Source organism: Camelus bactrianus, chromosome 24 (assembly GCF_048773025.1).
Source record: "Camelus bactrianus isolate YW-2024 breed Bactrian camel chromosome 24, ASM4877302v1, whole genome shotgun sequence".
In the NCBI taxonomy this organism is placed as follows: domain Eukaryota; kingdom Metazoa; phylum Chordata; class Mammalia; order Artiodactyla; family Camelidae; genus Camelus; species Camelus bactrianus.
The window spans coordinates 5,518,924-5,543,928 of NC_133562.1; the positions used below are offsets into that span (position 1 = coordinate 5,518,924).

At 45.6% G+C, this 25,005-nt stretch overlaps 1 protein-coding gene across 7 annotated transcripts in view; it reads left to right on the top strand.

The window, feature by feature from the left end:
* DLGAP1 (DLG associated protein 1) overlaps nucleotides 1–6,326 on the top strand; it is a 383,227-nt gene extending 376,901 nt beyond the window's left edge. For 2 of the 7 annotated variants that reach the window (XM_074352494.1, XM_074352493.1), the window contains exon 10: nucleotides 1,454–6,320. In XM_074352494.1, the coding sequence (XP_074208595.1) occupies nucleotides 1,454–1,663 (210 nt within the window). In that variant the 3' untranslated portion in view covers nucleotides 1,664–6,320. Of the gene's footprint in view, nucleotides 1–1,453 lie in introns of all 7 variants that reach the window. The other 5 variants (XM_074352496.1, XM_074352492.1, XM_074352497.1 and 2 more) reach the window with 5 other exon arrangements.
* The last annotated feature ends 18,679 nt before the right edge of the window (nucleotides 6,327–25,005 follow it).

Here is a 25,005-nt window from a genome sequence, read left to right on the forward strand (position 1 = left end):
TAGTCATACTTTTAAAAGTATCCACTGAGTTGCTCAACAATGAAGATTTTAGATGTCCAAAAGCAGTGAAGCTAAGAATTGATATCTGTAACCCAGTGACAGTTACACAGTAAATCATTAGGTAACTTGATTTCAAAGTCTTCACTCACTTTATGTCTTCATCACCCCACGAACTAGAGGGGAAAAATGAACAAACACAATCAGAGTTGGTGGAATAGCGTTTGCACCCTGTGCTCACAAGACTCCACCTTAAACAGCCCGTGGGCAACTCCAAGGTGGTAAGTTTAACGATGCACTGCACCCACCTGGGCAAAGACGAACTGCTGTGAGGAACCTGAGTGTTAAGAATGCCCTTTGGTGAATCATGGAATCCATATTTTAAGATACTTCTCACCTTTAGTTTTATGAGAATTTAGGGTATTTTATTTTTAAAAATGAAAACATCAGATTCACGTGGACCTTTTTGTAGCCTGAAAACTCACCGTCTTTTCCCTGAAACTCCTTTGTGGTGTGATTCCCTTTTTTCCCCGCTATACTTTTTTCCCCACCCGAATGATGAATGGCTTTTGTGTTTGCAGTGGCTTTTAAAAATATCCAGCCGTTTTCTAGTTTGCTGCTGCTGTTGGGGGGGGGGGGGTGAACTCTTTGTGTCTTGTTGTAAATTTTCACGGCACGGTGTCTGTCCCTGTGATGGAATTGCCTTTTGGGCCACCAGTCACCCCAAGGCCCTTAAAGAGTACAGTCCCAGCAGGATGTTTTAGGGGCCATCTTGGAGCTGACGCCACCCCCGAGGGTAGGAACCGTCCAAGTCCTCCCTCCGGGGTGACCCTGCCGAGTATATTGCTGTGTGTCTGTGTGTGATGTGCAAACGGGTGTAACTCACTGTGGCATCAACAAAGCTAAACGAACACAGTCTTATCATCTCTTCTTCCTCGTTTGGTTGTTTAAGGTTGGGTGGGCCCAGGGAGCGGGCGGTGATGCTTTTAAACTGAGCCAGCTGGCACCCGCTGCCTCCCTCCTTAGAGGGGATGCAGTTCTAAGAGGCTGCCCCTGCCACTCTGCCCCATCTCTGGCAGCCGGAAGAGTCTGGAGCCTCCAGGGAGAAAGCACACTAAATGTGCTGGGGGCGGCAGCCTTTCAGCAGGGGGCATTTTGAATACCCACATCCTTGCCTTGGAGAGACCTAGTTCTGCCTTCCAGCCTTACCCTTGGCCTTAAGCTTATCGGTGTTTTTTATTTCCTGCATCTTTTGCATACCTAAGCCAGAATAATGAAGAAGAAAATATACCTATGATATATAAAAATAGACAGTGTGCAGATCAGAACTAACCTATTAGGTTAAAAACAAAACAAAACAAAACAAAACCTGTGTGCTAACTACTGACCTATCCCAGTTTTTCCCAAGCTTGTCCTGAGAAGCTGTGTAATGTCCTGAACCTTCTGCTTTGATCAGGAGAGAAGGGCCCCTCCTCCAGTGCCAAAGAAGCCGGCGAAGGGCCCCGCGCCGCTGATCCGGGAGCGCTCGCTGGAGAGCTCGCAGCGCCAGGAGGCCCGCAAGCGCCTGATGGCCGCCAAGCGCGCCGCGTCCGTCCGCCAGAACTCGGCCACCGAGAGCGCCGAGAGCATCGAGATCTACATCCCCGAGGCGCAGACCCGGCTCTGAGCGCAGCCGCCGCCGCCGCCGCGCCGCCCCGCCCGCGCCCCCGCGCGCACCCCGCCGCCCCGCCTCCTCCCGAGCGCCCCCCTTTCCGTTCTCGGCTCGCCCGCCCGCCCATCCGCGTAGCAGCGGCCCCTGTAGGTCCCCGCCATCCTCAGTTCTCTCGAGCTAGTCTGTCCCTAGAGTTCAGCAATATCAACCCATAGGGTATTTCAGAAATCCAGTCTCCCAGGGGGACCCTCGGGGCCCTCGCGGTCTTCCACGGGAAAGGAACGAGGGCTCCGACCCCCTCCGTGTCCCCGACACGAGCCGACGGAGCACTTTCTCTCCACCCTCAGAGGTCACACCCTGTCAGCGGAGGCCACGAGTGACACACCGGGAGGGGACGGAGATGGGCTGGGGCTGGGGGACCAGGACGTGTAGTGGGGGGAGGAAGAGGAGCAACATCGCGGGTGCTGGGGGTAGCTGCATCCTTCACAGCTGCACAAACTGCCTCACTGTCCGTCATCAGTCACGGCTTCAAACGTCTCAATCAGCAGAAGATTGTCAATTCGATCTTTCAGGGACATCAATCTATTCCGAAAGGCAATAACACGAATAGGCAAGACAAAGGAAGCACTGAGAGTTTAAGATACTACATAAGGGATTTTTTTTTTTTTTTGGTCCTAGTACTAAGAAAACTTAGACCTGAAGTGTTTTATCAACTTTTATTGTACTATGTATATTATATTGTTGTTGTGGTGGGTGGTGGGGGGTGGGGTGGGGGGCGGGTCTTTAAAGGGGAAAGTGTTGGTTCTATTAATTTGTTCGTGTTCATCCCGGGGGGCCTACCTAATTCCACATACACAAGTACATCTCTGCTTACAAAGTGCTGTAAATGGCAGCCGGGCTGTTTTCTGAGAAGAGTTTGGATTTTCCCATCATCCCTTTGAATGCTACACATCTGTCTCTTTTAACCCCGTAGTTCACATGGCATACGTTTTTCTCCATCAGTCTTCTCTCACTGCTACACAGAGTCCTATCATATACCCCGGAATAAGGATCTTGTCCCGTGTCCAACTGATCAAATAGGCTTTTTGTCCCAACAGACAGGTAGTCTCATTCCAAAGAGCTGCCAATCCTCTTGAGGCCCCAGGTAGAGCGAGAAGACATTTGACCTGCCAGTTTCAGCAGCCACGTGGAGGGGGAGGATTCCTAAACATTGAAAGAAACCCAGGCTTTTGGCCAAGAATGTTGATTTAACTTTTCTGTCTTTTTGGATGGGCAGTATGACTTTTGCATCCAGCTAAAGTTACCTTTAAATGCCCTTACTCGAAGCAGTTTAAACATTTGGAGTGAGGTGATCTTAAAGGATCACTGGCATTTTATCCAGCTCCCTAAAGCATTAGAAATTACCATTGAAAAATGACAGGCTTTTAAAAACATACATCAAGTATACTTGCACCAGAGAAGCTTTTAAAAACAAAAAAACAAAAAAAAAAACACTCTCATAGCCAGGTGCTAATTTAATTTAATTTAAGAAATTAAGAGAGGTGATGGGTTCTGGCAACAACTAGGTTCGTGGACATATTCTAAAACCACTAGAGAATTCGCTACCTCTCAGAGCCATTGATGCTTTGAGCTATCTTTACAAACAGGGCACAAACGTTTACTGCTGTGGTTTACTAGAAAAGGGCTACTAACTTATTTAAAAACCAACCAACCAACTTTTAGCTAGGGAGAACAAGGCGCCTCAAGTGCTTTGTAAAATTGGAGCAGAGAATTTGAGCTCACGTATTTGGTGGTTTTAAAAAGAATCCACCTTTTCTTTACTTTGTAGCAGCCAAGGAAGGCCACACAGAGTTGGCAACAAGTAAGGCCGACTGCCACGTTGGGTAGACTATGGTCCCATTCAGTCCTGAAAATGGCTTGGAACTCACAGGTTAACCTGAAGGCGGCAGCATCTATTTGAAGACCCATGTTCCCAACCACAGCTCTGTGCCCTGATTTGGATTAAGAAATAGATTTCTAATACGGTTCAAGATCATCCTACAATATTGTCTTTGGAAACTGGTTTAGCCCAGGATATTTTAAAGAGAGACAAGAGACGGCCTATTTATCTTGTCTATGTGAATGGTATTTGTATATTCATAAGCTATTTTTGGTAAGAATTTTAAATCTTTTAGCTGAATGCCTACAGGCACCATGACCTTTGCCTTCCTTCAAAACACAAATTGTACAAACACTTTATAGAAAGCTAATTATTGATGTTAAGACATGACCCTACATAAAGCTGCTTGTTAACCACCTGCCCCCTTAAACTGACATCCATGAGTATAACCTTTGTTACATTGTTCTTTTTGATGTAATTTGTAGAAATGTTTTTTAAGTTCATAATGGAAAATGTATGTACCCTGAAAATTACTTATTTTGTTTAACTTTGGTATAAAGGTGTTTGGGCATTTTCTTGGGGTGGGGGGATTACAAGAGAAGCTTGTCTCCCACATCAAAAAACATTCAAAGAAATTAAGTTTTATTATATTTTTTGCAGATGTTTCCATACAATTCACATAACCTTTTTGTAAAGAGAGATGAAGAAATGGATTACAGATTTTTAATATTTGAAATGGTAAATAGAACTAATTTATTTGTAATATATTTCTGTTATTTATAGATGTTTCCTTAATGTTTTACTGTGCATTACCACTTTAATTTAAGCCTTATCCTTGTGAATTTACCATTTCTTTTTTAAAACATGTCTAGATGCATATTTTAAATAACTGGAATGTAAATCCAGCATATCTGAATTCCCAAATGTAATTTTTAAAAATTATTTTGGTTTGGAAAAAAAAAGATTCATTTGAAAGCCTTCAGATGGAGGGGTGGGGAACATTTTTATGGCTTTATGAATTGGAATTTCATAGGCTTATTTACCTAGATTGTGTGTGGAAAAAAAATTGTAAATAGATGAATGTTTCCCATAATGTAAAAAGAAGAAATTAATAAAATAATTAATGCACTGCTTTCAGGTCTGTGTGTTTTCACTAGAGTCCTGCTTCTTCCAAAATATAAGTGATTGTCTTTGGGGGCAATTATTAAGCAATTAAGAAGTATGTCATTCTAACTTTCATTGTAACGTATATGGCTAGTCCCTGTGAGCTGGTGGGTAGAACTTGTACCCGATCCAAGGGATTTAAATGCCAACAACTAAAAGTCCTTTTACTGTGATGATCACACACACCTGAAAGTTTCATGTCAGGAGCTGTATGTTTTATGAAAGAAGTTATTAGCTTCTCACACATGTGCAAATCTGTATATATTTCTACCCACTTGGATTTCTTCACAAACATTTCAATTTTGTTTCCTACATGGTCCTCCAGGGCAAGAAAAATCAGAATAATGCTTTATGGTTTTCATTTCACCCTCGCATTAATGAAAAACTGCTCCTCGACGTTCAGTAATCTGCTCAGTGTGACACAATCATTAAGTGACAGATTTGAGTCCAAAATCCAAGACTGCGTTTAGCTTTGTCTGCAGTGAGGTCTTTATCTAATTCTTCGCACATTTAGAATTGGTATTTATTTGCCACTGTTGATTCCCCCTGGTTTTCATCTAGGTCATATCCATAACCCTTACTTGATATAGCAAAATAGACTTACCCAAAAAAAAGGTAAGTTAGAATGTTTTATGAAGTAGACTTGCCGTATCTGAAAACGCCTGCAACTCCGACACCTGCATCCAACAGTACTTTGTCCTACAAAGTTCTTGGGCAAAGCCCAAGTATACGCAACAAATTTGGACATTTTTAAGCAGATAAGCCACTTTTTCTGATTTTTACACATAAGCAAGACCTGTGTCAGTCACTAAAATAAAACAATGTACTTTTGAAAGTGCTTCAAAAGAGCAGCGCTCCAAGTTGCTGAACCCCAGCAAGGTTGCAAAGATCTCATTACTTTGGCTCACGCGCCATCCATTTACCTTAACTGAGCCGTGATTATGCTTCTCGTCTTTTATCAGAGTAATTCTTGTATTTCATTGGGGCTCCTTAAACATTTTAGCCGATCCCAAAACAAGATGAGTCAGTTTTTGCATGCAGAAATTTGAAGCAATTGCCCGCGTAACAGGGTCCACTCCCATACAAAATTGTAATCTTTTTTTTTTAACAGATATTGAACAAAAGGGTTTGAATTTACTTTTGTATCTTTGAAATCCACCCCTTGAAAATATAAAGTGATTTTGGTTTAAATAAATGACATATGAAAATCCCAGTGTCTGAATGCGTTCATTTTCCAATGTCACCTTTACCAAAGGATGCCAAAAATCTACCCTGGGTTTCTTCAATAGGCTGCTGGACTTTTAGCTCCTAAACCAAGATCAGATTGACTCCTTTTGCAAACAGAAACTAGTGGCCTTGTCTGAAAACCCTCTCTGGTCCTAACTCACCTACTAGTGTCAGTGCACAGAATAGGTCTTCAGTTCCTCTGCAAGTCACGTATCTCCCCTGAAGCCGACAGAGGAAATAGTGTGGTGCTTCCTGGCCCGTTTGCTTCCCTCTGGGTCTCCTGCTGGCCCAGGGGGGCATCGTCAGACACTCATAGGAATGGGAAGTCCCACTGCAACAGTCAACAGATTATTTCGTTACGTCTCCCATGTCAATGAGTACAAGCATGAATTTATAGACCATGGCTGAAAGCAAGAAAACACTGTACTGAACACCCACAGTCAAGCTCCGCCACACTGCTGACTGAGCTGGTGCCATCCACCTAGTGTTTCCATGAAGTGGATGAAGGATGCCGTGCTTCCACCTCATGCTTCCAGTCTGCCTTCTAGGAGAAGCAGGTGCCAATGTCCTCTTTCCAGATTACCTGAGAGGTAAACCAGTGTCGTCAGGAGGGAGCATCCATCAAGATCTCAATAAAGAGCTTCTTCCATAGAAAAACTCCCCTTTTCACTTCGGACAGGAGGAAGGGGAAAGCAAACAGACTAAGTTTCCTCTCCTGTTATGCATTCTTCCCATTAACTCTAGTACAGGAGGCTGTAAACAATTATGGGTTTTGTAGCCTTAAATCCTGGTGCTTTCACTGCTTCTGAAGACCAGTGCTCTACAGGCAGAAAACGTTCCTGCAGAGCCAGCCTTCTGACCTCTCTGCACATAGTGATCAGTTGCTGAACCCTTCCTTCTTCCTAGGGCATCCAAGTCCAATGCCTACCAGCAATTTTTATTATGAAGAATGAGGAGGAACATCTAAGGAGTCAGATAATACTGTGGATGGCCCCATAAAGGAAGCATCTCTGCAGATTAAAATGAAAATATTCTACTCACCGAAGAAGGGAGGGTCTATTTTAGAGGGATTTTGGTCTTAGGGAATAGCCTCTTGCTGTAGAAAATGTGTGCTTCCGTAAGTGACGGTTTCTACAATGCCAGCTTTGTCACAGCATTTCCTTTCTAGAATCAGACCTGGTGCACTTTGCAACCTCAGCAAACCCAGTGTCTGTTTGTAATTCCTACGTGTGCGAAGAGGCAGATCGCAAGGGCAGAGCCTGAATAAAGGTGAGACGGAGGTAAGTCGGACAATTTAGACTCCTTTCCAGGGAACCTCGCTGCCTTCACTGCCTTCCAAGGCAGCAGCCTGGCCCTCGGCAGGAGCAGGACCTGGGAGTTCAGGGTGCGCCTGGTACCGCCAACGGTGAGCTCGACAAACTTGAAAAGGCAGCTCAAGGGCTCCTGAATTGTTTCTCAGGTTAGTCAAGCAAGGTGATGCGTCTGCAATGACCGCAGGGCGATCCTTTCCAAGAAGCTGGGGTCTTTGCTCCCATCTTGCACTGGTGCCCCAAGGAGCCCTTGACTAGACAGTTGTTCAAAATGAAATCTTAAAGAGAGAAAGAAATCTCACATCGAGAGTGAAAAATCGATCCCTGGTTTGGAAAATCGGAACAGTGGAGGGATGTTGGCACAAGACGGCGGGGATTTCCAAACGGGACACGTGTGCGTGCTAAGCACTGCGGAAATAGTGGCGAAGTGAGGAATGATTACTCAGGTGATTCTGAGTAATTCTGGAGGCAAAGAAAGAAAAACACCCTACTAATGGGGATCTAAGATGCTTTGGTATTAAGACGATACACATCTGTCAGTGGCTGACGTCATCATGTTTTTATTCCTAAGGGCACTTTGTTTTAAGACGGGTGGTGAGGAAGCCAAAGACCGGCCATTCCTCTAGCAAAGGCAGCACGTGACAGCCGGGTTAAATATTCAACTGAGAGAACATGGGTTAAACATCAAGGAAACACCGACGCCCTGAGACACTTGGTGTACCACCCCAAGACAAGTCATTCTGATGGAACTGTGTCGCCTGATGGTCCTTGCGGAAGACAGCAGGTCCTCCACGGCTCCTAGTATCTCAGGGCACCTGCTGGATAAGAGATGCAGGAGAAACTGCTGTCCCCACCCCTGCCACAGGTGGGGTCCCTGTTGGCTTCACCTGGAAGTAGAGGTTTCCCAGCAGGGCTCTTGCGAGTGACTCCAGAAGCACAGGCAGAGAGGGCCCAGCTGGGAGGAGAGAGAGGCAGAGGGAGAAGTCCCCACAAAAACACCCAGGGGCATTTTGATGGTCGCATCCAGATGTGGGGTGGGCGGGAAAGCACGCCCTGTGGTTAGAAGACATTATGAACATTCTTAGCAGTCCCCTGAGAAACTTGGACGGACCCTCTTCTGAGCCGCAAAACTGTGCCATGAGTAGACCTGTCAGCCCAGCATGGACAGGGCCGGTATGTACGTGGCAAAGAGCTTGGGCTATGGCGCCAGAAGCCTGGGTTTGAATCCTTAGCTCTCCCACTTACTAGCTGTGTTTGCCTGGGCAAGTTACTTGGCCTCTCTGTGCCTCCATTTCCCCATCTGTACAATCAGGATGAAAATTATACCTACTTCCTAGGGTTGTTCTACAGATTCAAAGAATGAATGCATGTAAAGCTCTTAACACAGCGTAAAGCCTGGCATGTGGTGAGCACCCAGCAAATGTTCACTGTCATCATTACTACATATTTATGTTTACAGAGAAAGTACCTTGCACCCCAACTCTATCTGATGTGCATTCTGTAACTTAAACCTCACAGTTGCCACACGTGACGGTCACTACAAGTAAATTACAGAGCGATGAGAGTACCTCAAAGGTCACAGGTTAAGTGACAGCTAATATTTGAATTCAGTCTAACTATAGATCCTTTGTTCATATGTGTGAGATCTGTGCAACTTATGTCTTTTTTTTTTCTGGTGAAGAGTGTACACATAAGAAAATTTCAAACAGAACTAGGGGTGTATAATGAAGTAAGTCCACTGCTCCCTGCAGTTCTTTCCTTCAATGTTCAATATCTTTGAAAAGTTTTTTTGTATGTCCTTCCAAAACTTAACTATGCACCTTCAAGAATGTTTTTTTTTTCTTTTCCCACAAACTGGGTGCATACTACACACATTCCTTTCCTGTTCGCTTTTTTTTCATTTAGTAACGTACGTTCCATTTCAGAACATTCTGATCCACCCATTCTCTCTAATGGCTCCATAACATTCTGATTCATGGATGAACCATGACATATTATTTAGTCCTTCTATTGATGGACATTTAGGCTGTTTCCACCACTTGCTACGACAAAATCTGTGGTGAAAATCGTTTTACAACGGATCTGTAGTGCATGTAGAAGTGGATCTAAGGGTTGTATTCCTAGGCAAATGGACGTGAACTTTTGGTTTTAAATATTGCTCTCCCAAAAGGCTGCCTCGGTGTCCACTTCAAACATGTAGCAGTTTTACACCTACCTTTGCAAACAGGGAAACAAAGCATTCAGAAGGTAAATTCAGAGGCAGGCTTAAAGCGACAACAACAAAATCAGGCCTCTTCCAACTTGCAGCAAGGAAGGGAAAGAAAGTCTCCAGAAGTCTGGAGGCAGATTTAATGCAGGCTTTTCTGTAACTCACAGAACAAAGCTGCCAGAGCTCAAGGAAGGAGGAAGCATACCTCAGCCCCGGGGCATGGACTTCTTCGGGAACTGGGGCAGCGTGCCTACCCCGATGACGGCCCCCTAAGAACCCAGCCGGGTCGGCGGCAGGTCCGGGCTCGGCCCTGGAAGCACCTTGGCGGCAGAAGGTTCATAGCAGGATGCCAACGCCTATGCGTGGTAGTCCTGGGTTTCAATTACTCGTTTTTTAAAAAGTGAAATTCCACTTCTCAAAAGGCTTTAAGATGACCCGCGGAATTCCAACATAAAGCACTGAACAATTTTAAAAATTAAAAAACAGAAAAAAGAAAAAAGAAGAAGAAACTTGCTAGATAAACAAGCTCCCACGGTCCTGAGTCGCGAACACCGAAGTCCCTTCTGGGCTTCCTGACAGTTAGGGCTGAGCGCTCAGCGTTTTGTTACAGTTCGTCTTCGGTCCGTGTGGAGAGACCCACACAAACCTTGAAAACCTCCCTTCTACGCTCACACCAATTGTGTAGACATTGCAAACCCAATGTGTGAGGCACAGCTGCCCCGCAGATCACAGCGCTGACAAATGACCACAGGGTGAAGTATCACAACCGTGTCTTTAAAATCAACCCTCTTTTCATTCAAGTGGTTTGAGCGACTTTGGGTTCTCGGCAAACAAATGGCCCCAGAATGAGACAGAGTTAACTGACATCCGTGTTGAGCTCGACATCCTTTGGAGTCCAATCCAAAACCCGTGTCCTCCCCTTGAGGAAGTAAGCAATATTTCAGTGTTTTGTTTTGCTTTGTTTTTTCCCTCTTTTCTTTTCAAGTAGACCTCCTGACAAGTAAAAAGTCCTCCTTTTCCTGTTCAGACAGGCCCATATCAGAGCGTGTGACTGTCGGGACCTATCTGCTTGCCAGCAGGAACTCCTCGTTTCCCAAGCGCCACCCTTTGTCACGCTAAAGGCTGCAGCCCTTTCGGCCCAGTGGGCTCGGCGGCCGGAAGGCTGTGGCTGTCCCTTCCTCAGTGTGGGGACACACGGAGGACTTCACACAGCAGAGTCCTAAGGCCTGGTTAGTGTTTCAGCCCCATACCGAAAAAGGCTGCCTTAAAGTTGGATTCATTTAGCTCTCCCCAAGACCCCCCCACCCCACCCCAAGCAGATTCTGACTTGGTAGTCTGCTCTGAGAGCCGTTCTGCACGTCTCACAAACTCACCAGGTGAGTTTAACGCCAGAGTCCACAGGCAGGTCCGGCAGCCTCAACCTGGGGAGCTTTGAGGAATCAGCACAGCAAATCTGTTCCGTGCGAACTGAGGGAGGCAGGGGAGGCCAGGGCGTCTGCGCTCTGGTGCGGCAGAGGCTGAGCACCCCCATCGCGCAGGCATTTTAAGCAGAATGGTTGGGTTGACCCAAGGGCACTGAGGAGCGGCGGAGCAGTGATGGCCAAGGAGTCCACCACCTAAGTACACAGGTAAGACCAGGATGACAGGTATGTCGTGGGGGTTGTACCTTACCTCCTCTGCCCGGGTGAGGACCAGCGAGAGTTAGTGTGCTATGCACGAGGGAAAAATCTACCGTTACCTAAATTATTACTAGGAATTTTATAACCCACTTGGTAATGGAGCACAAATAATTTCTCCATTTGTATCTAAGGGGAGCATGGGGCATAAGGGACTACGGCCGTCCAGCATGAGGTTTCCCATTGAGGTTAAACACCTGTCAGTCCGGCTCTTATTCCGAGAATTAGAACACAGAAGGCAGAAGGTTCAACATCATAATTCATATTTCTATGAAGTGACTAGCTCACATCAGTTTATTTTCCAAAACATACTTTGTAATAAAATGTGAATCAATTACTACGCGCCTGAGACCTTCCCACAAAGTCACCGAGCAAAGACAATCGCATCTTATAAGGAATCACTTCAAATGATAGTTTTCCCTTCTGTTTCAGTCCATTTGAGCTGCTATAACAAAAATAACCACAGGTTTTTGCAGCTTAAACATTTCCTTCTCACACTTTTGGATGCTGGGAAGTTGAAAATCAAGGCACCAGTAAATTCAGTGTCTGGTGAGGGTCCTACACAACAAGAAGACAGTGACAATGTGTGCCACAAAAAGATCCTCAAAGCTTCACTCTGTGAACAGAAGCCTTATTTTAATCGACCGTTACTGCAGTGAATTTCCTGTAAAGGTGAAATTCTCTCTGGATGTTTTATGTAAGAATGAGACTTGAGCTACAAGGACGAAAGCCCAGAGCCTGGACTTTCCAGGACAATTTGGATGTTGTAGATTTTTGTCTCTGGATGTCTCTGATGCATATACAAATCAGAAATAAAGTCCTTTGCAAGACCAAGTGCACCTCACACTTGGTCCAGAAGCATCCTGTTCTCCCCTTCAGCAGATCACTGAGGGGCCCTTCTCCCTCACCCAGAAACCTAGGCAGGCTTTTCTACAGATGATAATTTGCAAATCTAACTGGATTCCAGAGTCATCCACCCGGCTCCCTCCCTGCTTTTAAAAGAGCTCTCAAGCCTGTTGGTCGGGTTTATTAAATATGTAGATAAATATGGAGATTGCATGGCTTTCCCTGGCCTGGAAATTCAACAACTGAGCCATCCGTTCAGTTTCCCCTCCTCCCCAGTCCAGTTGCCTGTCTGCGGGAGTTCCAGGTAGCTGTCCAGGATATCTACCAATGCTCACGTAGGAGCTTAAATTCTGTGCTCTTTTTAGATCTTCGGGTTCCTGCTACGTGGTGCTTATATTCTACATCATGATAACCTGGCCTCAGACTCAGTCCCTCTTTCTATTTCTATACATACACTAAATCCTAAAGTCTTCATAAATTCAGGATGTGGGGTGCAAGGAGACAGAGTGGCTGTCAAAAGCACGCACACAAAAAAGCACGCAGCATGAAATGGTTCCTCAGGCGCAGCAGGTTGCTCAGTGCCTGCTTCAGCCACCCCGCCTCCTCCGAGAGCCTGGGACAGCGTCGTGGCACTGACTTTCCTTCCTCACTCACGCTAAATACTGAAGAGGCTCTCACTGGCCCAAAAACAGACAATATGAGCACCAATAAGAAAATAACTGCAAGGGATGAAAACACATCAAATATGTAAAATCCAGTTCATAACGATACTCTACACTTCATATTCTCCACCCAGCACTAACAGATTTCTGTAATGATAGAAGCGTCTGTCTGAGCTGAACCTTCCTCCCACAGATTCCCACAGCACCAGCTCCTCTGGCCTCAGGTCTCCTCTCAGTGGGTCCCTTCCCATCCTCCTACTTAAAATCGCGCACTCCCACACGCACCTGGCCCACAGACACTCCTCCCTCTCCCCTCGTTTTTCTCCACACCTCTGATCACTGACTAACCTACAACCAACAAAATGCACGAATAGAACGTCATCTCATCTCCCAACTAGAAGGTAAACCTGAGGATGGGAAGGATTATTTTTTCCTTGAATTTTTACGCATTTTGGTATTTCCAGCACCAGCACAATGCCTGGCATCCAGAAGGCATCAACAGATCTTAGCTGAATGGATGAAGGACATTTGAAGTTATCTCTCACCTGTTCTGTAATAATTGCTCACTAGTCTCATTTCTTCTATGAAAAGTCATTGCAGTTGTTCATGTTTTCCTGGTAGTTTAGATACAGAGGAATTAAATCAAAAGGGCCTGGGGTGACTCATGATGGAGAGAGGACATTTACTGCAGGAGATGAGGAGGCAGTGGGGTCAAATCGCTGATTCAGAATAAAAAACAGTGATGAGACTGTCAGTCTGTGCCCTGAAATTCTCAGAAGGATTGGGCAGTGGCGGGGGTGGGTACGAAACTGCCCACACAGGATGAGATGGGGGCTACCATACTCTTAGAAAGCTTTTAAAAGAAAGATAACTGAAGCAGGAAGATGTGGAATTAGAGGTTGCACAGAAAGGGGGACACACCCCAAGCACCCAGAGCTGATGTATGCAGAATGCACAGGATGATAGAAATGTCACGAGGCAGAAAGCAAACCTCTCCACGTGGCCAAAATGTTAGCAAGTGCTTCATGGAGCAATCTGCCTGAAGTTCACTTCTATTTACATACGAAGACGCTGAGGTGCAGAATTGCCAAGTGTCTTGGGCAAGGTCGCTGCCAAGCCCAGGACTCGGGGCTGAACTGGGTCCCCACCCGCAGTTTTTGCTCCATCAGGTGCCAAGACTGGCTAGTACACCGCTGTGTGTATGAGCCTACCTCTCCCGTCGACCTGAGGTCTAACTGTCAGGAAGACTGAAGCAGCAGGCGGAGCAGATCAAGTACCAGTGAAGAGCCGTCGGGGAGGTGCTTCAGCCCAGAATTCAAATCCCAGCTGTCAGGTCCCAGCTCCATGGCCTTGAAGAAGCTCGTCCAGTCTCAGATTCCCGTCTGTCAAAGACATAGGACAATACCTATTTTTACCTGCTTCATAGATGCTTGTGAGGATTCAACTGGATGACATTTCATTGAAAACACTTAGCAGAGTCCTGATGTGCAGCAAGCACCCAATAATTGGTACCTTAACATTTTTGCAATCGCAGAAGTTTTGAATTTTTGTTTCTTACACAAAGGCTTGAAATTGTTCTGTTACAACATCTTAGATTATCTATTAAATCTAACAGCTTTTTAACCAGTTGAACGGGTTACTTTGTGTTGTTCATTTTTTCTGCATTAGTCAATGAAGAGTGGATGTCAAAGCACTCATTCTTTTCCCCAGCATTTCTCATTGTAAAATTTCAACCCTGTGGCCAAATCGAAAGTCTTCTACAGTGAACACCCCAACATAGATCCACCCCAGCTCCCACCATCAACATGTTACTGGACTTGCCGTAACACCTACAAGTTCGTTCTCCATCCCTCCCTCCCACCATCCTTCTTTCTTGTTTTGTTGTGCATTTCAAAGTTGTAGGCATTCACCTCTGACTCCTTCAGCTTACCTGTCACTAATTAGTTGAATGTTTGTTTACATTTTTTAATCTCTGAATTTCCATCTAAAAGGTACATTGGGGACCATTTAGTCCAGCTCCCTTCTTGTTTCACAGATGTGGAAACTGACCAGTACATGCATTTTCCGGAAGGGGCATTAGTTTTGAGTGATGCTCCCAAACTTCATAGCCATGTTTTAGGATTTTCTCCATTTCATATTTTTTAAAGTGTCTTTGTTTCTTTTCTTTTCTTAAGACTATTTTTTCGGAACTTGTTTTACAACAAAGTTGATGCACCAACTGGCTTAGCCAAGTCCTGTGGTCACCTCTGCACCAGGGGTAGCATCATACAGTTCCCGGAATGGAAAATACATTCTCCATGGGAAAGGAGGGAGGGGGAGATGGCTGTGGAGAGGGGGCGATACTATGAGCACTGCTGAGCTTCCCCCAGGGCACCGGCCCCTGGGCTATGGGGTCAAGGTGTGCTGAGGGCCAGGCCAGCTCTCCAGCCGCGAGCTGCCACCATCCCCTGCACAAACGTGACCGCTTTCCACGTCTGTGGAGCAGGAGAGGGTAGGGAAGCGTTCCCGCCCCGACCTTGTCCCCCAGCCATGCGATGCTCTCATCCCTGGAAGCCATTTGTTAACCGTTAGCATCCGCAGGCCGTCCTCTCCGGACAGTACTACTTCTGTGAACCACTCTCCTATCTTAAATTTCCATTTTCAGAAAAGGTTATGGAAAAACTAGTCCGGACGCCACCTAACCCACATCTGGGTCTGAATCTAGGCTGCAGTGCGCACCAGCTTTGACGGCAGGAAGGGCTGGAGTGTTCTCCCGGCCTCCCCAGGGGGGGTGGGACCTATCTGCTGGGTCTGACTGGAAAGGACAGGGTTCCCATGGGGGCTCTGGTAGGCGAGCCCCAGCCTCAGCCTGGCTCCTGTCCTGGCGCCTTGGAGGGAGGATGCGCGCCGAGCAGAGCCGCAGGCGCCGGCGCCTGCTCTCAGGGTTACAGCGCGGGGCAGCTGTCGGGGTTTGTCCCGCGCGGGCGCGCAGCGTGGCGGTGGTGAGCACGCAGACGTGGCTGACAGCGACAGCGGGGACAGAAAGGGAGACCCAGGGTTCCGTTTCCTCCCGTCTCTTCACCCGGCCCTTCCGGCAGCAGTGATGGGGCCTGGCTCTCCCTCACCCCTAGGCCTCCATTTCCCAGGCCCTGGTGGCGGGGAGGTGGGGGCGAAGCGCACATACCGGGAGAATTTACTGGTGGGAAGTCAAGTCTGGGCTGGGAAATACTGACGGGCCAGGGCCGTTCGTGGACGGGTCACCTGAGGTCCCAAGGGCTCCAAGCCCAGAAGGGCCCCGTGCTTGGTCTAACACTGCGGGAGCCGTCCGACAACTGTAACAACTGCACCTTGGAACCTGCGCTCTGTCGGCGGGCCCCGGGGATCAGCGAGCCTGAGCGAGCGCCACGCGGCGTGCGAGGCCGGCCACCGGTCATCAGAGGGGCTGACCGCGCCGAGAAGCCCCGCTTTCCATCCGAAACAGAATGAAAGCAATGACATTCTAAGAAACAGGAACAAGGAACCCGTCAGGTTCTCTCCTGCTGTTCGCTATTTCCCGCTATTAGCCAACTGCTTATGCTGACGAGGATGACAGAAGGAAAGGGACAGAAAGGCGGCCCACGGTCCCGCCTCCTTCCAGGCCCTCCCTCCCTACTCGGTGAGCTAAAGGCAGAGCATGTAGGTAGGATGTGGGCACGCTAAGAAGTGAAAAAAAGCAAGGAAACATTTTACTTTCATGCAGTGTTTCCACTGCTCTAGGAAGAACAAAACACGCGTGCGTGCACAAGCCATGGGGTAGAAAGTGTGTGATTTGGGTGGTTTTGTACATGTTCCACGCTGTGATGTTTAAAACTGGCACTGCACAGTACAAAGATGGATGCTAAAAATTCATGCTATTCATTTTAAATTGTAGTTTTCCTTTAAACAGTAAATAAGAAGTAGAAAACACCATGACATTCAACAGAAGGGAAAAGGCTTCCCGTTTTAGTGTCTTTCGCAGTGATTTTCCCCCTGGTTTGTGAAGCACCCCCTCCAATCCCCGCCGTGTTACTTGGCATGAGGCTCTGAAAATGTCAGAGCCAGCCCTGACTTCGAATTGCAGAGCCTAGACACCCAAGTTTGAAAGCCTCTCTCCAGGAGTTACAGTGACAACAAGGCTGCCCAGGGCTCTCCCCAGCCTGCCCTTCTCCCCTTTTGCCAGTAGAGTCCTGAGCACAAAGATTCTCTGAGCACAAGTTATCTGCTTTGCATAGCCTTTCTCCCTCAAAGAAGACTTCAGCTATTCTTCAGGCGGCGGCGTCAGTGTTAGGCATACAGTTGCCCAGCTATTCAGAAGGGCAGTTTTAAAAGCACTATGTCCTGACTTCAGAGGCTCCACATTCTTATTCTTTGGAAGTTTCTTTCCTAATTGCTTTCTAAACGTCCCTCTGACGTCTAAATCTACAATTAGTCAATTTCCTAATCAACTTCTGATCACCGACAGGTTTTCCTGGAGGGGTTTGTCCTCAACAAGTCCCTGAGGCCCTTGAGGGGCTCCCCTGTTTTGTCTCCAAAGAACATCACACTTGGCTCTGGCAGGACTGGCTGGCACCCCCTCCTGCCTCCATCTCCTCCTGGAGCCCACTCATCCGTCTTCCCCCTTCCCCTCCCTGACCCTGCAACCTCTTCTCAACTCTCATTACTTCTACTTGAAACAGAACACTTGCACCCTCCAGTTGAATATTTTAACACAGACTACTCTTCCCTGAGCTGAAGCATCATTCCTAAAGTTTATAATCATCCTTTGGAAAGTTTTGCCCAAAGAAAGGGGTCATTTCATCACTTTGAGACCGCTATATTAAACTTTTGACTTGCATTGTCACTCAGTAAACTTTTAACTTGGGCTTATGACAATCAGTATTTTAGGAGACTTTCAAACAACCTACACCACTATCAGACCTATACGTATGAGTATTTATGTCCTTAGAAAGTTAGAGCTTTTAGAGGCAGAACAGATCATCTACCCCAACCCTCCAGCTTTACAGGGGAGAACACCAGCTTGGAGAAGCTAGTGTGATGCTGGCCTGGGTATCACTCTCAGTTCTTCCCAAATTAAGCTCAAAGCTTACCCTCTCGCATCAGGCCCCAGCTTCGGTTGTACAGTTGCTACCCAGCCAGGTTTATTTTGCCCCACACCCAGCCAGCCAAACGCCTAGATGCCAAAATCCACAGCAGAGAGAGGGTTTATGCACAAAGCAATCAAACACAAAGAAAGAAAGAGAAACAGGCCCCCCTCCCAGAAGGCAGGGGATGGGGTATTTATGGGATGAGCTGGAGGCCCAGGCGAGGGGAGCGAGGGGAGTGCCGGAAAGGCGATTGGAAACAGGTGTGTCACGGTCCTTCTGCGCAGGCGCAGCTCTGCCACGGGCCTCTGCACTTGCAAAATGGATCTGAGGGTGGAGTTTTTGGCCCTCTGACGTCAAAAGGTCACTGGAGCACATGCCCACTTGGAGGATCGGTGGTCCTATCCAGTCATAACTGGTTCAGCTCCAACTAGGCACAGCTGACTCCAGGTTCCTGGAAAACAACTCGGGCATGCGTCTCATTGTTTGGGCTACACAGGCCTCAGGGGACATGCAAGGTTTTTGCAGCAACAATCAAAGCGAACTTGACTAGTGAAAGCAGGTTGCAGGTGAAACAGATTAAATGACCCCCACCGTCACCCCTCAGGGTCCTTGGGGGACTTGGGGGCATTGGTTTCAGGACCCTGTGGATGCTCGAGTCCCTTATGGAAAATGGCCGTAGTACCCTGAGTAGAGAGAGCCCTCCTCATGCGGGGTTCGCATCTGGGGATTCGGGGGCTCGACTGTGTCTCAAAATCACAGAAGGCAGGAAGCTTCTGGGTTCAGGATTGCATCCACGTGCGGGAGGGAGGAACACCCCAGTTCCACGGAGACAGACACTGCTGTCCCGGGGACCCTCCCAGACCTCGCCCAGCATACTTCTTCATCTGGCTATTTATTTGTATCCTTTATAATCTCCTTTATAATAAACTGGTAAAAGAATACAAAAGGATAAAGAAAGAAAAGAGGAGAATAAAGCATGACAGAAGAGGAAAGCTGAAGGAGAAGAATTTTCCTTGCATAGCTGAGGAAGGAAGCAGAAGCAAAATATCCAAGAACAGACCAAAGAGATTCTAGCCAACCAGGTATTGTTTCTGGTAAAAGACGAGATATGCGATAAATATTCTCTGGAGTACAAGACAGATGAGGACACTGAGGCTTGGAGAAGTACCTTGAAGATGTTAAGAGACAAACCCAGTTTTCTCTTCCCATCTCAATGACCCCTAAAAGTCCTTCTACCTCCAAGAAGAAATGAAAATATTTCCACAGTCATAATAAAGTTAGCATCTTTCAGAAGAACTAGGGGAAAAAACATATCACAAAAGGCAAAATGAGATCTCTTCAGAGTATTCCTCTTAAGGGAGCCCAGAGGGCGGAAGAGAAAGCACATCAGAGGCCCCGGAGTAACTACAAACCACTGTTACTTTGCACTTTGCAGGAATGATGCCAGTGGTAAAAATTCAAACAGCTAATTTGAGATGATGATTACCTAGTCTTCAGCTTAATGGCCACCACCCTCTCCCACCCACAACCCGTTTCTGAAGCCTTCACTTCCCTTTTTGTGTGTAACACACTCAGAGGGAAGGCAGCCGAGGCAGCCTTCAGGACAGGGAAGGGCACTGAACAGCCGCTGTCCTGAAGGCAGGCTGCAGCGAGGGAAGGACAGACAGGGCCAGGGCCCGGCAGGACAAGATCAAAGGCTGAACCCGGATTAGGGACATTCACCTGCTGGGTGGCCATGCCAGGCAGGACTCTGCACCTGACGGTGGGTGTGTGCAGGCAGGTTCATTCCAAGGTGCAGCAATTTGCAGCTCCGTCTGCTTTGCTCTAAAACTTGTAAAGTGTTTCCACTTTGTCACTTTATTTAATCCTCTCAACAACCTTGAGACTTAGGGTTTACCTTTACCAAACTTAGAGACGAAAAAGCCAGGCATAGAGATATCAAATAACTTGCTTGAGGCTCCATAAATTCAAATCACTTTTATCTGTGCCCCTAGTTCTACAATACTTCCTGATGCAATGTTATAAAATAAAGCATTTTTTAAAAAATCTGGACACAGATGCCTAAAATCCTGGAGGCCAAAACTCTATGGGCCTTCAAAGGGAAACAAAGCGCAAGGACTAGTACTGACTTGTAACTGAGTGTAGAGAGGATGAGACGCCAATAAAAATATTGTTTTAATTAAAAATTCTTTAAAAGACTGGCTGTTATGTAACGTATCATCCTTCAATATAAGTGTGCCTTGGTAAGGAACATTGCCACGTCTGTAACTCAGAATTCCCAGTCCATTGCTGGATTCCCAGTTAACCTCATTCATACCTATTATCGGAGTGATGAACAGAATGTAGTGCACTTGGTAGCTGCTTTGCATGACAAGAGTTCCCCCAAACTGAACTGTTTCTCCCGGTTACCTTCAGCATCAGGCCAGAGACATTAATTTACATACTCGTGTACATGTCCTCCCAAACGCGCCTTAACAGCCCTGACCTTCCATTCACAGAGATCTGAGTTACGAAGAGGGACACCCCGACCTGTCCCTGTGAGTTTGTGACACCAGGTATTATCATGGAACACGCCCTTCAATGGAAGAAAACACGCAGCTGTGAGAACCCAGAGGACAGCCGTAGAATCAGGAAGGCTGAGATTAGAGTCTGCTTTCCAGTTCTTTTGATGTTCCCCGAGCCAAGCCGGTGAGGCTCTGATTGCTGATCAAAGGTACCTCTGCAGGTTCCAATTTACAGGGTGTTGGCGAATCAGGGCAGCACCTGCCTGCCAGCAGTAGCACATCTCACCAAGTCAAGTTAATCTTTGAGTCAAGCTCGGAGGTGGCAGTCCTTTTAGAAAACGTACACAGGCCAAGTTTATTCTTGCTGTATCTTAGGTCTCTGAAGGGAAAACCATGCTCTGCTTTATTTTCTTCCCATGGAGGTATTCATTTATTTTAAAGCTGATCTTTGACCCACGGTGTATACCATTAAAACCTCTGGCTCTAATCAACATGCCTGCCTCATTTCACAAAAGGTGGACGTTTTGGGGGCTGGAGGAGAGGAATGGGGAGGCATCGCATAAATCCTCGCTTGTCTTTTAAAACTTCAAGTGTTATTCGCTGAAGCTATACCTTCATCCCAGAGCAGTCCTTCATCTCTATTTGGGGAAATAGAGCTTAAAAGACATATTTCAACAAAATTTTATACAGAGGAAATTGAAAGGAGCAACAAGGAGTAACTGTAGCCACTAGAATAAGTCTAAAGATGCTCACAGTCAAAATGAAAAACAGAAACTTCCTGAAAAAAGGTAGCAGCCCAAGGTCGCAGGTTCGGAAAGCAGATACTTAGAAAGGGGAGTGAAACGCACTGAGGAACAGATTAGGTGTTAAGACACAGAGAAGATACACCACAGAGTTCTTGGCATTGGAGAGCTCATTATTTCAGGACCTGGCTGGTCATACGATTTAGGAAATCAGGAGGATGTGTCAAATTGTGCCAGTCTCCCTGAGAAGCAGATGTGGCTGAAGAGAGAAGCAGGGGGAGGAACTGATGGCAGAAAATTAAGTGGAGGTACTTGAAAGATAAAACGTGTGCGTGATCATCTGCCAAAGCAACCATCAAATCTTTACCGAACAGTCTGATAAAAATGGGACGGTTCCAAGTTGCTTCATTTCAGGCATAGTGTGTGCAAAGTGTGAACTTGCCAAATCACGCAGGGAATGTGGGCTCTGTCCCGGCAGGTGACACACACAGGCTGAACTCGGAGGAGCCCAGTTTCCTCAGCCACACAATGGGAATAACGTCTCTCACCAGGGTGGTGGGGACAGGGTGAGACACGCACCCACAGTGTCCAATGACTGTTGTAGTCATGATATAACAAACAACAGTGTTCAATAATTATCTTGTTTCTTTTCCAGATAATGCTAACAATTTACAGACGCTACCAGAAACGTTACAGATGGAAGACCTGTTGATGAGAGAATCTAAAATAAGTGATGTTCCAGGTTGTGGAGATTTACTGCACAAGTGTGCTGGGGGGAAAGAAAAGTTAACTCGTGTAAATGTGCACATCGGCTTTTCAGACTCATCTGAAGAAATGAAATTTCAAAATGAAAATCACTGGAAAGAACTTTCAAGCAACAAAACATTAGTGATCAGATTAGGTAACAAGTCAAAAGGTAACAAAATCTTACTTAATTGGTTATGTTAAAAGTTAGATGATTATTTCAATCTATTTATAGTCTCTAAAAGCCCTATTCTAATATTAAAACTTATATGAAAAATACATGCCTTTAGAGTATTAAGTATATATATAATTTGAAACAAGATAGAACAGCTGAATTTGTCCTAAGATCATACATTTAAGTGATCCAATCAAATGCGAACATGTTCAAGTTTCAGTAACTTTATTTATAAAGACAAGTTTGGAATATTAAAAAACAAAAAAATGAAGCTAGCAAACTTCCTAGGATAATAACTTATCTTCTAGAAAAACCTCTCTGTGGTTTCATTTTCCTTATCTGTGTGCTATTGGTTAAATGTCTGTTCTCGTCAAGTCTGAGTAAATTCCCAGTACGGGGTTTCATTCCATTTGTAAGTCACTGACTCAGTGCTTCGAAGGTTGTACATTCTATTGGTGTCTAGAAAACATTTCATTCAAAACCTGCTTCCTTGACTTTTGGTGAAACCCCTGTGGTCCCTGCTGCTGTCTTCATCACTTCATCACGTTCGCCTAATCGTCAGCTGTCCTATTGTGACTGTCAACCTTAGGTTACTGCTCTTCCTTCAGCCACAAGGTTGAATATTTTCTGTTTTCAGTCTTTGCATCATAAATAAAACTCATCTCAGATGGCAGTCTGTTTTTAGTTTGAGATCAAAACCTGACACATTCTCCCCTTAATGAGACCTTTAAAATTTGATCTCTGACACTGCTTTTCACTCTCTGGTCAGTTTCCAGAGGTAAACTTTTTTCTTTTTTTTTTTTTTTTGGCTTGATACAAATGCATGTTTGCCTTCCTGCAGTGTTAGGTCGTTTGTGAGTGGCTTGGTTTTTACCCGTTGTACGAGCCCTTCGTCTACTACAGTATGAGCCCGGTGCCAAATTACACTCTCATGGGCGAAGTTGCACTGGGTGGTAATTCTATGACAAATTGCACTTCTTTTACAAAAATTGTTGAATGCCTCCAAAAAAGGCTACAAAACAAACTTTTTAAGGTCTGGAAAGAGAATGAATTGTCAACTCCTGATGTTCTACTTACAAGAGAAACAATGGTTAATTTAAAGAATAATTTAGAGCAGTGGTTCCCAAATTTGTGTGTTAGAATCACCAAGGGATCTTTAGAAAAATTCCTAAACCCAAGCCACAGTTGTTGTTTGTAACGCTTTCCAGGTGATTCCAATGTACAGATATGTCTGAGAACTCCTGGTTGAGAGTTTAGAAGTAACTAGAGGGCTGGTCATCCATGCCTAAAAGAAGGGAACTTCAAGGGGGTGAGATGTGCAAGTTTGTGCCTTGATGCCTGGGAGCACTTCTCATCCTTCGGAAGGCTAAGGGTGGCAGAGAGCTACAGGCTCAGTGGCTTGGGATGTCAAGGACAGAGTTGGGGCTGGCAGAGCAGATGGAAAGTTAGGAGAGGAATCCTGGAAAGGAAGGAGCTGCACAAGGAATAAACCTCAAACTCAGAATTGAAACTCTGTCCAAATCCTTGGTCAGCTTGCGCAGGGAGATCCCAGGGCGTCCACAGAAAGGCAGCGGCGGGAAGAACTGACTGGAGATCTGAGCTCCTCTCTGCTTCAGCGGAGACAGGAACTGAGGCCAATCCAGCCGAATGAACTGGCTGCCAGAACAAAAATGAACATTCTCCAGAGGAATGTAGCAGAATCCAGGATCCTTATTAATGTGTCATCCATGATGTCCAACATATAGTAAAAAAATCACCAGACAAGCAAAATAGTGGCAATATGTGACGCCTGTTGCAGCAAAATGCAGTCAGATACTTTAAGGAAGCTATTATAAATAGCTTAGAAGGAAACATACTCATAATTATTAAACTGAAGGGGAATCTCAGCAGAGAAATAGCAATGATATAAAAAGAACCAATTGGGAATTCTGCATATGAAAAATATTCTAACTGATATCAAAATTCACCAGATGGCCTCAAGGGCACCTTAGAAACAGCAAGAGTTAGGGAATTAAAAATTAAGACAAATTATCCAATCTGAAGGAAAGGAACAAGATGAAAGAAAAACAGGGCCTCAGAGACACGCAGGACAATCTCAGGTAACGTACTATAAATCTACTGGAGTTCTGGGAGAGGAGAAAACAGAAAAAAAATTTTTTTGAAGAAATAATGGCCAAAATTCCCCAAACTTGGTATAAAACAAAACAAAACATAAACCCACAGATCCAAGCTCAACAAACCCCGGGCAGGATAAATACAAGTCTACCTCGGCACATCGTAGCCAGACTGCTGAAATACAGAGACGAAAGAGCCAGAGAAAGCCACTGCACGTAGGAAAACAGTGACGCAAGTGACCGCTGGTGTCTCATCAGGAACAGTGGAAGCCAGGCAATAAATGAACGCCTTTCAAGTGATAGGAAAAACCCAGAATTCTATTTTTAGTGAAACTATCCTTCAGAGATGAAAGTAAAATAAGTCATTTTCAATGACCCAGAATAGAGTAGTCCCCAGCAGGCCTGCACAGTGCTCAAGAAAATTCAAGCTGAAATGACTTGCCTCTTGGATGCACAGGGAAAGAAGAGCATCAGAAATGGTAAATGTCTAGCAAATGTAAAAGACTGTCTGCAGGCGCATCTTGTTTTATTGCACTTCGTTTTATGCAAATGTTGTGTTTTTTACAAATTGAAGGTTTGTGGCCGCTCTGTGTCACAGCACGTGCTCACTTCGTGTCTCTGTGTCACATCCTCACAGTATTTCAGTCTGTTTTATTTTTATTTGTTACAGTGATCTGTAATCAGTGATCTTTGATGTTATTAAGTATTGCAAAAAGATTATGACTTGCTGAAGGCTCAGATGATGGGTAGCATTTTTTTTTGCAAATAAAGTATTTTTAAATTAAGGTATGTACAGGTTTTTGTACACTTAATATACACAGTATGATGTAAACATAATTTTTATATGCACTGTGAAACCAAAAAACTTGTGACTCACTTTATTGCGATGTTCACTCCATTGTGGTGGTCTGGAACCAAATCCACAGTATCTCCAAGGTATGCCTGTTTACATTTTCTTTTCTCTTGATTAAAAAAAAGACACATTCCTGTTTAAAACAAAAATTTTAACATTGTACTGCTGGA